The 13,306-nt window shown below is 42.6% G+C and overlaps 1 protein-coding gene across 1 annotated transcript in view; it reads right to left on the bottom strand.

The window, feature by feature from the left end:
- The window catches only part of LOC118423916 (trypsin-like), a 7,536-nt gene extending 1,065 nt beyond the window's left edge, over nucleotides 1-6,471 (bottom strand). Inside the window, exons 1-5 of the mRNA XM_035832230.1 lie at nucleotides 6,394-6,471; nucleotides 5,467-5,623; nucleotides 4,513-4,604; nucleotides 4,167-4,262; nucleotides 3,980-4,042 (exon numbers count right to left, since the gene is read on the bottom strand). Of these exons, the coding sequence (XP_035688123.1) occupies nucleotides 3,980-4,042; nucleotides 4,167-4,262; nucleotides 4,513-4,604; nucleotides 5,467-5,623; nucleotides 6,394-6,433 (448 nt within the window). The 5' untranslated portion in view covers nucleotides 6,434-6,471. The remainder of the gene's footprint in view (nucleotides 1-3,979; nucleotides 4,043-4,166; nucleotides 4,263-4,512; nucleotides 4,605-5,466; nucleotides 5,624-6,393) is intronic.
- Nucleotides 6,472-13,306: the final 6,835 nt, after the last annotated feature.

Genomic DNA, 13,306 nt, shown 5'->3' with positions numbered 1-13,306 from the left:
CTTTCGCAGCCTACGTTAAAAATCGCGGACCAACGCCCCCCCCCCCCCCCCCCCCAAAAAAAAAACCCAACCCCGTCCGAAGACTGCAAAGGAGTCTAAGAGCAAACCCCCTTAATACTGTTTACTTATATCCGCCCCCAAACTGGAAACGATAATAGACCAACAATTAACAGCATCCGGCACATAGCGACATTCAACAAATATTTCTTTTGTTTAAAAAGAGGACAATGTGGCACTGCGCTCAAGTTACGTATTTTGTTTCAACAGTACCATATGCAAAGTACAGACAAGAGTAGTACTAAAGTATCTTACCTTCCCGACCGAAGTCAGGTACCCGTTTTTACATCTGGGTGGAGTGAAGAAGGTCGTCTAAAGAGCCTTTCAACGTCGGGGGACGGAGAGTATCGAACTTAGGACCTCTATGTTCCCAACCCAACACAGCTATCAGTTACGTGGCACAAAATGTCACGCACCCACCTTGACGGCAGGATACCTATATTTTTCAACTGGCGAGGCGGGGACCAACTAGATTGTAGAAATGGTGAGTTTGGGATACTGTAGATGGATAAGTATTCGCGGCGATTCTGTATTCGCTGTTTTCGTGGTGGCTTTTTCATTTACTTTTGTACTTACACCCGCTAGCATGTCCATCGACTTATGAGATACTGGTACTTACATCCGCTCGTACATCCATAACCTTATCAGACACCGGTACTTACATCCGCTCGTACCTTCATCATTAGTAGACACTGGTACTTACATCCGCTCGTACATCCATAACCTTATCAGACACTGGTACTTACATCCGCTCGTACATCCATAACCTTATCAGACACTGGTACTTACATCCGCTCGTACATCCATAACCTTTTCAGACAGTTGTACTTACATCCGCTCGTACATCCATAACCTTATCAGACACCGGCACTTACATCCGCTCGTACATCCATAACCTTATCAGACACCGGTACTTACATCCGCTCGTACCTTCATCATTAGTAGACACTGGTACTTACATCCGCTCGTACATCCATAACCTTATCAGACACTGGTACTTACATCCGCTCGTACATCCACAACCTTATCAGACACCGGTACTTACATCCGCTCGTACATCCACAACCTTATCAGACACCGGTACTTACATCCGCTCGTACGTCCATAACCTTATCAGACACCGGTACTTACATCCGCTCGTACCTTCATCATTAGTAGACACTGGTACTTACATCCGCTCGTACATCCATAACCTTATAAGACACTGGTACTTACATCCGCTCGTACGTCCATATCCTTATCAGACACTGGTGCTTACATCCGCTCGTATGTCCATAGCCTTATCAGACACTGGTACTTACATCCGCTCGTACGTCCATAACCTTATCAGACACTGGTACTTACATCCGCTCGTACGTCCATAACCTTATCAGACACTGGTACTTACATCCGCTCGTACGTCCATAACCTTATCAGACACTGGTACTTACATCCGCTCGTACGTGCATATCCTTATCAGACACTGGTACTTACATCCGCTTGTACATCCACAACCTTATCTGACACCGGTACTTACATCCGCTCGTACGTCCATAACATTATCAGACACTGGTACTTACATCCGCTCGTACGTGCATATCCTTATCAGACACTGGTACTTACATCCGCTTGTACATCCACAACCTAATCTGACACCGGTACTTACATCCGCTCGTACGTCCATAACATTATCAGACACCGGTACTTACATCCGCTCGTACATCCATAACCTTATCAGACACTGGTACTTACATCCGCTCGTACATCCACAACCTTATCAGACACCGGTACTTACATCCGCTCGTACGTCCATAACCTTATCAGACACCGGTACTTACATCCGCTCGTACGTCCATAACCTTATCAGACACCGGTACTTACATCCGCTCGAACATCCATAACCTTATCAGACACCGGTACTTACATCCGCTCGTACGTCCATAACCTTATCAGACACTGGTACTTACATCCGCTCGTACGTCCATAACCTTATCAGACACCGGTACTTACATCCGCTCGTACGTCCATAACCTTATCAGACACTGGTACTTACATCCGCTCGTACGTCCATAACCTTATCAGACACTGGTACTTACATCCGCTCGTACGTCCATAACCTTATCAGACACCGGCACTTACATCCGCTCGTACATCCATAACCTTATCAGACACCGGTACTTACATCCGCTCGTACCTTCATCATTAGTAGACACTGGTACTTACATCCGCTCGTACATCCATAACCTTATCAGACACTGGTACTTACATCCGCTCGTACATCCACAACCTTATCAGACACCGGTACTTACATCCGCTCGTACATCCACAACCTTATCAGACACCGGTACTTACATCCGCTCGTACGTCCATAACCTTATCAGACACCGGTACTTACATCCGCTCGAACATCCACAACCTTATCAGACACCGGTACTTACATCCGCTCGTACGTCCATAACCTTATCAGACACTGGTACTTACATCCGCTCGTACGTCCATATCCTTATCAGACACCGGTACTTACATCCGCTTGTACGTCCATAACATTATGAGACACTGGTACTTACATCCGCTCGTACATCCATAACCTTATCAGACACTGGTGCTTACGTCCGCTCGTACGTCTATAACATTATCAGACACCGGTACTTACATCCGCTCGTACGTCCATAACCTTATCAGACACTGGTACTTACATCCGCTCGTACGTCCATAACCTTATCAGACACTGGTACTTACATCCGCTCGTACGTCCATAACCTTATCAGACACTGGTACTTACATCCGCTCGTACGTCCATAACCTTATCAGACACTGGTACTTACATCCGCTCGTACGTGCATATCCTTATCAGACACTGGTACTTACATCCGCTTGTACATCCACAACCTTATCTGACACCGGTACTTACATCCGCTCGTACGTCCATAACATTATCAGACACTGGTACTTACATCCGCTCGTACGTGCATATCCTTATCAGACACTGGTACTTACATCCGCTTGTACATCCACAACCTAATCTGACACCGGTACTTACATCCGCTCGTACGTCCATAACATTATCAGACACCGGTACTTACATCCGCTCGTACATCCATAACCTTATCAGACACTGGTACTTACATCCGCTCGTACATCCATAACCTTATCAGACACCGGTACTTACATCCGCTCGTACGTCCATAACCTTATCAGACACTGATACTTACATCCGCTCGTACGTCCATAACCTTATCAGACACTGGTACTTACATCCGCTCGTACATCCATAACCTTATCAGACACTGGTACTTACATCCGCTCGTACGTCCATAACCTTATCAGACACCGGTACTTACATCCGCTCGTACGTCCATAACCTTATCAGACACCGGTACTAACATCCGCTCGTACGTCCATAACCTTATCAGACACTGGTACTTACATCCGCTCGAACATCCATAACCTTGTAAGATACTGGTACTTACATCCGCTCGTACGTCCATATCCTTATCAGACACTGGTACTTACATCCGCTCGTACGTCCATAACCTTATCAGACACTGGTACTTACATCAGCTCGTACGTCCATAACCTTATCAGACACCGGTACTTACATCCGCTCGTACGTCCATATCCTTATCAGACACTGGTACTTACATCCGCTCGTACGTCCGTAACCTTATCAGACACTGGTACTTACATTCGCTCGTACGTCCGTAACCTTATCAGACACTGGTACTTACATTCGCTCGTATGTCCATTACCTTATCTGACACTGGTACTTACATCCAGTGCCCCCCCAACTCGTGACTGTGACCCTGGTACTTACATCCAGTGTCCCCCCAGCCCGTGACCGTGACCCTGGTACTTACATCCAGTGTCCCCCCAGCTCGTGACGGTGACCCTGGTACTTACATCCAGTGTTCCCCCAGCTCGTGACGGTGACCCTGGTACTTACATCCAGTGTTCCCCCAGCCCGTGACGGTGACCCTGGTACTTACATCCAGTGTTTCCCCCAGCCTGTGACCGTGACCCTGGTACTTACATCCAGTGTTCCCCCCGCCCGTGACGGTGGCCCTGGTACTTACATCCAGTGTACCCCCAGCCCGTGACGATGACAATTGTCCCGGCAGAAACCATGGTGTCTGGCAGAGACGCTGGGCTGACCCAAGAGTTGATGGTGACGGGAGAGCTGAGCTTGATGAGCATGATGTCGTTATCCAGGGTGTTGCTGTTGAAGTCTAGACAAGGAGACCGGCGGTGACAAAGCGCTCGTGTTGGTGCAGAGTTTAGCAATATGTTCAAGCACTTATTTGATCAGTTTCCAACGTATTTCGGCATAAAACCTCGTTGTGTCGAGTGATGCAATTTTTAAAGTGATATTGGTAGTCTGTTGCACACACACAGTTTGAGCATGTGGTTTAACCCAATAACATGTGCGTCTCTAAGAATCACGTGATGTACGTATATGTAATACTAGTAGATTCTTACTTGGATGTAGTATGATCCGTTCTACGCTACGCCTCTGTTCGTGCCCCTCGTTTCTGCTCAAGTCGTGCTCTCCAGCGACCACGGTTATGGCACTGTGAATGATACAGCATAGTCCGTAGACGGACATTCAACGCGTCTTATTACAGTCAAACCTGTATTAGGGGCCACCTCTACAGAGGGGCCACCTATCCATAGTGGCCACTTTTTGTCGGTCCCTTGGGTATTTTATCTACAAGTTGCCACCTCTATACAGGGGCCACCTGTCTAAAGTGGCCACATTTGTCTGGTCCCTTGAGTGGCCACTATAGACAGGTTTGACTTTATATGGATTTCATTTTCATCCTCAGTATTATGTAGTTGAATACCTTTACTTTTCACAATACAGTGGTAACTTTCTTCATTGACAATGGTATCATGGGGAGTAAATGATAACGTTCTTTCTACTCTGAGATCGCCTATACTTGCCGATACTCTGTAGCTTGTATGGCGTTCAAACGTCTAATGCATTATTATGCATCAATTACTAATATAGAGCACGTCACTCTGTTTGACTTTCGCAACGGTGACGAGTCAAGGTGCAACCGCACAGTAAGAATGACTCCCCTTACTTCGCAAAAAACTAGGACAACATCTGCTTGACGGTATCCAATTACAACAAGGCTTAAGGCGTGATCATAAGGAAGACCTGAACCACTATACCTGACGGCGTAGAGGTGAAAACTGAAATTATTACATCCGTAATAAAAACAGCTACGGCGAAAAAAAGAACGTGCATCATTTCCCAAAGGAGTACAGGCGACATGCCAATCCACATGCGATTGTGGCATACAGAACACAGAGATATAGGTGCGAACACTCAACGCACAAAGTGATTACAAGACTCTGTTGCTGGAGGTTACCCTCCAGTAACAGAGTAATGATACAAAGGAAAGAAAGTGATAAATCCTACAGCACCTGTTTAAACAGTGAGCGGCGCTGAGGACCCATTGGCTGTTGAGGAGCGTGCCGCCACAGAAATGGCTGCCGGACCGCTGTAGGGACACCTGCCACGGGAAGGCACCCGGGGTAGCCTCCGCACCGCCGACAATCCGGTCTTCATATCCCTCCGCCGCTGGACAAGCAGACGTTTTGTCAGGTGTACGTGGAATAGATCTTCAAGGTTTTATAATTGTCACAAACTGTTTCCTTAATTGCCATCTTCCTTCTCGTCCAAATTTTTGAACGCCTAGCGTTTGTGCTAATGTCTTCATAAATGCTGTGTAGAAATCACTCAAGCAACTTGATATGGTTTTGGAACAGTCAATGTTTTTTACCTTTTCCAAAATCATATCCAGTTGCTTCAGAAATTGCTATTTGACGTATTGTCTATCTGGATGTCTCAACTTCAATGACATCCCGACAAAGGCTGGTTGATTTACATTTGTTTTTGATTGCCAATCTGAACAGATGCCATTTCATTTTAACTTTCTGATTCAGTGATTATGTTTTCGAAAAGGTAATTATAATGTCTTCATTGTAACCTAACAGTAACCAAGGGTAAGTTGCGTACGGTGGTTGTGCAACTGGACACCATATGGTGTGCTAGAACACTTTTTAGAAATCTCGTAAGTCTGCGTCACACAGCAGCAAAATAAACTCCCTGACGAGTATGGCAGCTGTAAATTTTTTGGCAGAAATACACCCAGTGTTCTCTTGATCATTGCTCGATTTTAAGAGATTGGTTGATTTACGCAAAGTCACCGAGCCCCGTATATCATAAAGTGGTAGGTTAGATGTTTACACGAAACAACAGCCCATAATCTTTGGTAACTTTTCAGCGTCCATCGGCCGATAAACGAATCCGGGCCAAATTTGTCGGCATTGTTACAAGATGATACCTACCAGCGTAAGAGACAAGAGCAAGAAGGGCGAAGAAGTGCATGATGAGTTTCAGTCGGCTGTCACAGCTCGGGTGTGAACCATCTAGGATATCGAGGACATATATCTAAGATGTATATATATCTTCCGCAGCTGTCAGATAACGGTAGAGTAAGTAAATACTTGAACAGGTGGGGACTTTTCACAGTAATCGCCTAGCGACGGTAAATATAACTCACTAAAAATAAATATAATAAATATAAGGGTTAGTGTAACCGCAAAGCAACCATAAAAGGTGTACATATATACATGCATACAGCATACATATATGTATATACACATATATACATATGCGTATATATACATACAAACATAATGTACCCATACACATATGTTAGAATGGAGATAGGAAACACTTTTTAAAGGACAATTTTCAATCAATTTGGAAACGTTTGGTCTCAGGTATATATGACTGGGTAAGATGCATGATATTGCTGTTTGTTTCCTTTGATAAAGAGGGTAAACCCCTGAGTTAGAGTTGAGTTAGGGCTGGATGGATCAGACAAAATTTTCAAATCAAGGGTTGAGGTTACAAGGTCCTGAGGATTGCAGAGAAGGGATATTCTTAGTTGGCTGTACTAGTTAAAGCAGTACAGTAAATAGGGGTCTCACTTTCAAAAATAGAAACAACCCGAAAACTACCGAAAACTATCGAAAACAACCGAAAACAACTTTCACTAATTATCGAAAACAACTTTTACTCATTACCTCATTACCAAAAACAACCGAAAACAACTTGAAACTACAAAAAACAACCGAAAACAACTCCACATGACCATAAACATTCATTTCAATGAGTTATCATTTAATATTTTTGACTGTCTTTTGGACAGCAGATAGGCTACGATGGATTTATTTGTTTGACGACATATGTTATTAATACAATATTAGTAATGATAGAGTCAACTATCTCAACGATCAGATTCACGGATCCTGTCTAACTCAACTCTAACTCAGGGGTTTACCCTCTTTATCAAAGGAAACAAACAGCAGTATTATGCATCTTACCCAGTCATACATACTTGAGACACAAGGCTTCCAAATTGATTGAACATTGTCCTTTAAAAACTTGTTTAATATCTCCATTGCACCAACCCTTATATGTACTGTCGCTAGGCGATTACTGTGAAAAGTTACCATCTGTTCAAACATCCTATTTACTCGCTCTACCGTTATCTGACGTCTGCCGAAAGTATATATACATCTTAGATGTGCCTGTACCACCAGTCTGTACCTGGAGTATAGGTGGTTCACGCTTTCGCCCGCACAACCCGATGGATCCGTCACGACTGACGTAGCCTTATTTTCCAACAGTTGGATGTAAAGGATTTTATTTAGATGTATATTTTAACGGAACCTTTACTAAAAACATTATACGACTACAGATTGCTAGCACTTTGATATGTCATGGTTTTCCCTCTCCCAATTTCCTAAAGGCTAATTAATAATATGTAAATGTAAGAATAAAACTTTTTGTATATGCCCCATAAAGTGGAAAACAACACTTATAGCGCTTTTAATACACGTTTTCTATATTCATTATACGATAATTTTTCTGTAAACTGATTTAACAGTAATTTATAAATGACTGACATTACCTAAAACTAATTATGTGTACGCTTTTCTCTCTTCAAATTCGAGTGACTGTAACTGATGATGCATCGTAGAGTTAAGTGAGGCTTAAAGTTAGTGGTAAGTTTTGTAAGATCCGTCGGAGTTTTTTATGAAATGGTAATGATGACCTTGTTTCTGATGGTTAACGTTGTGTAATTGAGGATTACAATCAATGTACAATGTCACATCAATTAATATACTTATAAGTGTATTTTGTTCTATGGAGAGAGCTAACTAAGACATTGATGTGTGATTAACAATTATGATGCGGACTCAATTTTCATGGTACTACAAAAGAACTATTTTTTGTGATAATGCAGGCAGCCAAGGATACATGCATTCTGGCACATAGCTAAAGATTCATTTCGCTTTTTATTTGAATTACTAGAAATGTCAATTTAATTCACATATTCTATGAGTAACAAGATCCGCACAGATTCAACGCAGACATTTTATTACAGATGACGTCTAGGCTGACCCTATTGTGATTTATTTTATTTTTAAGTCTCGGAGTCCTGACATACATGTAAGGTGTCCCTTGTTGTATATTTGTTTCTAGAATCTCTAATACCCGCCTCACATTATATACGATCTTCGGACGTACTTCGCGATCGCAGGAAGGTCGGCTGATTTTAAGATCTTAAGATGGTCTTGTGTATTTTTCGCCCCAAATCTGTCCCCCTCACATATAAGCGAGCTTCGTGCGATCGACGGTGAATAAATCTATGATAATGCACCTCCCATGACCTCTTGCACGCGGACAAGGGAACACAAAACGTTCCTCAAAAAAGGCAAGAGATCAATAAATGTTGCTTATTTTGTTGTCGGAATCTTTTTAACCAATGAATGGAATGCGCGGGCATAATAGAAATGACACAAGAAAGGAAAGTTAGGGTTAGTGTGTCACAAAGCCAGCCTACATACTGCCACAGGGGCCACAATGTTAGAATTACCCTCACATTCCCAGAAATTCAATATTTGTAAACAATCGGAAGTCGGGTGAACGTCGCCCGAACGTCGCCCGACTAACGGGCGTTCGCCTTCCGATTTGCGCTCGATGATTAATAACTATCTCTGTGCTCGACTATCGGTCTTCAATCGTTGGATTGACGCAAGACTATTGACCGATACCCTTGCGAGGTACGCACTATTTGCACGCACGATCTGCGACTCGGTAACGAGCTCTGCGATCTTGGAGATCTCCTGCGACTTGTCGCTTATGTTAAGAACATGTTTCGCTGCACCGCGACCGTCGTAAGACTCCTGAAAATTACCGGCGATCCCTAAAAATCGCAAGATGATCGTGAGAACACCGGACGTCTTACTCACGAAAATGTCATTTAGAGCTCGTAAACTAGTCTTCCGATCGAATCGCGCCTAATGTGATGGGGGTATAATGGAACAAGCGTATTTGATGTCATGTGCCAGGATGAAGACCCTTGGTTACACATAGCCGAATTTGGCTCCCGACTCTCTCCCTATGGGTTAGGAGTGATTCAAGAGCTAGTCGGCTGTAGTCGGCTGTAGTCGGCTGACGTTCGGCTGAGTCGGCTGGTGTTCGGCTGCCTCGGCCGAATGTTTTGAAATGTTCAAAACATTCGGCTCTGAACGGCGGGTCTGGATTGGGTCGGTTGGTGGTCGGCTGGTGTTCGGCATGGTCGGTTAGTGTTCGACTGGTGTTCGGGAGTAACTCAGCAATCAAATTTTAACTGCTTAACCAAGCCATAAACACTGCTAAACACTCCCAGCTTGTTTCCAACCTACCAACGATTCACCCTAAAACCGTAGACAAATCTCTGCTAACTCAATCCCAAGCAAAATGACTATTACCAGGGCGTAGCCGAATCACCCCCCGAACTTCACACGACCGACATCCAGCCCAAAACAAAAAGAACCATAAATACCGTATTAGAGCTATCTGTGATCCAAATTTGATCTCTTGGTGATGCTTACATAATAGAAGAAAGAATTATTTTGATAAAAAATGAAAATGGCTACTTTTTAAAAATCGCTGATTATGTCCATTTCAAGTCGTAAGAGGGTTAGCAATCGGTTGGGAATCAGTCTGGAGTGATTCGGCAGTCTGTGGCTAGAGGTTGGGATGGTTGGTAAAAGGTAAGTTAGCATTTGGGACACAGTCGGGAGTAAGTCATTTACAGGTCGGGAGATGGTTGGGACATGTTCGGGACATGTTCGGCGCTAAAAGATAGGCGTGGTCAGACTGCTCCCGAACACCAGCCGACCTGAGTCGGCTAAGGGTCGGCTGATGTTCGGGAGCTAAATTCGGCTATGTGTAACCTAGGCATAATGCACCCCAACCCGTACGATCCTGTACTTGTGGAGCTGCTAATCACTTTCTATGTAGGTTTGACCAACATGCAAAGCAAACTTCCGTTCGCGATACTGATCGAAAGACGACCATTAAGTCATGTAGCAATGTGCATTGTGGAGACAATTAAAGGTACATTTGTTCCTTTGATGATACATTTTATTTTTGCTAGTGTGGAATACCTTACAACGCCCGGTGATAATGATTAATTAATACGCCAATATTACAATATGTGTGTGTGTGTGTGTGTATGTTTGTGTTTGTGTGTGTATTTGTGTGTGCGCTTGCCCTGTTGTTGATACATATGACAACCGGCGAAATATGGAAATTGATTTTTGAAAAAAAAACACAATGTAAGACATGCCAACACTATCATCGGATGATATCTAACAAGTTTATTACTAAAACGTACTTAGAACAAGAAGTGAAATAGTCTTTGTGTAGATTGTTTTACTGTGTTTGGCGAGGTTTAGGCACTGTGTAATAAATACGCACCTTATTGTGTTATTTTCTAACTTTGTCTTTCAACGAAGAATTTCTATTTGTAACCAGGAGTATAAATATTGTATTGCTGTTTGCTGGACAATAATGGACTAGTTGGTGTGTCGATGCCCGTAAGTCATATTAGCAAGGCGTAAGGTGGACTATAGTAATCTCCTATATCGAGCTCCATTTTATCAGGGTCACACCTGATTGATTGATTTGTTATTATCGTTACTTTGTTAGATAGTTTCATTCATGTTACTTGCTACATTGCCTTATCGTTGATCATCTAATTGTTGTTACACATTTTTATTTTGTTATCATTTGTTTAGCATTCCAATTATTTTATTCGAATTGTGTTCAATAGTTGTTAGGAGGAGGGCTCCTATAAGCCTTTTGGCTTCTACCTCTCTCCCGCACAGTTTTTTATGTATCATTTATCTTTACTTTATATATGCCTCTTTTTATGTGCAAAAAAATAAAATCACAATCAAATCAAACCTCTGGATGCATTACTTTGAGAATTATTTCGTAAATACATGTACTGAAACCAGGTGTGTACTGGTATTTGTTTGCTGTGCGTGTTAGACAAGGTTTGCATACCGTGTAAGAAATACACAGTTTATTGTATTCAAACGTTCAAATGCCAGACTATTGATGTTTATTTTAATGTAGGTTCCAGATAAAACGCTGTGTGTTCATATGTTTATTTCAATCAAATGGGAAGTTTTTAGTCTGTAATAGTCCACACATTATGTGTCGAAGCAATAATCATAATTCAGCGTGATATGCATATTAACTTATTTGAACCACTCACACCAGGAAGGTCCCCTACTCTTTTCGTTAAATGTGGTGGGTTCTTTAACGTGCTCGAAGTGTGGCTCTCCTCAATCACGGGACCTTATTTAATGTCCTATCCGAGGGACAGTCCTAATCGAAGCAAGGTACTTAATTCTCCCGAGTGAAGTGATAAAAGGGCAATAATTGGAACTTGCACCCAGGACCTAGGCTTAAAGTCAAGCACCATGCAGATATGCTAAGCGATATACAAGTATACGTACTATGTACTTACTGATTAATCGTTTAACCATGGCTCTTATTGTTTGACCATGTGTCACATACTCTGCTATTCGTGATGGCTGACACAAGGTGGCGCTTTTGAATAGGTAACTGTAACCTTCATCCACAGCAACAAAAGCCCCACTAGAAAGTGTTTACTTTTCATGTTTAAATGTAAATGTGCTAACAATAGAACAAATATTACAGAGACAGGTCTTGATATACAGGGCATTTTACTGCGACCACTTGGCACGGGTTCACCCCACGTACGCGAGAGCTGCTAGACTCTGGCTTCCCAGCATATTTCATTGGCCAGTGCCAGTGTTATAATAAACGTACATACCTTGTCCTGGTAAACTATCAGTAATATCAGAGTTTCGTTTTCTTTCCTGTTCGTTTTTAGTTGTCTGCCTGGGACTGCCAATATCATCGGCATAATATATGCTGTTGCAACTGATGCGTAAACTATAAATACGTCACGAAGTATGTTACCTACGGTCACTTGTTAAAATAGTGTACTTTAATTTGGCTCACATAATATGTGCCCATTGATATCTTCTTGTCACTCTACGCTGAACATTACTAGCATATGGAATATACAATGTCGTAATTGCACGTAAGAATTTGGAGCTTTCAGAAATCATTGCACTCATTCCAACCCGTTGCGTGTTCTTACGCTGTGTATGGTACGTTTCTCTTTTGTGGTTGCAGAAATAAAGAGCTTCAGTGCTCCACAATTGTAACAGGTACAATGTATGGTTATCTTAATATACATGAAAGTTAAACTATGTACTATTGCTATAATGTAACAAGTAATATAATCTAATCTAATCCAACAGTATGGACAATCTTGTTACTGAAGGAGAGCAGTTGAAGTACTTGGATAGAATTCGCGGCATGTGAGTCGGTCAACGACCACCGTACTGAGTGCACCGAAGCACGGATACTAGTATTTCTGTTGTCGTAAGGTCGTCACATTTCCAAGCGGGGTCCGACCGCGCAACTTAATTTTGGGAACGAAAAGTACTATATAAAAGACACCAAACTACACAAGACGTAAAGAGAAAAGTCGTGGGATTGTTTTTGTTTAAATTTTTACGTATACATTTCTATTTTTCGTTTCCACAAACAGCCTGGCGTTGGTTTGGAAATGTGTCGACGTTAGCCAAAGGCTTACGTCACATTTCCAAAACGGGACCTGGCCGGGCAGCTTTCGGGAGCGAAAATAATGATCTAATAGATATCAAAATGCCAAAATAAGATTCATGGGCATGATTTGTGTATATTTCTATTCATACACTTTAATTTTTCGTTTCTTAAAACATCTCATCTTAAAGCAAGTAAGCAAAACATCTCGGCCGGGCCCCGGTTTGAAAATGTGATCTACGCCTT

This window comes from Branchiostoma floridae, chromosome 10 (genome assembly GCF_000003815.2).
Source record: "Branchiostoma floridae strain S238N-H82 chromosome 10, Bfl_VNyyK, whole genome shotgun sequence".
NCBI classification, from domain to species: Eukaryota; Metazoa; Chordata; class Leptocardii; order Amphioxiformes; family Branchiostomatidae; genus Branchiostoma; species Branchiostoma floridae.
Note: the sequence above shows the minus strand (reverse complement) of the source record. Positions and strands in the feature narration are given on the sequence as shown.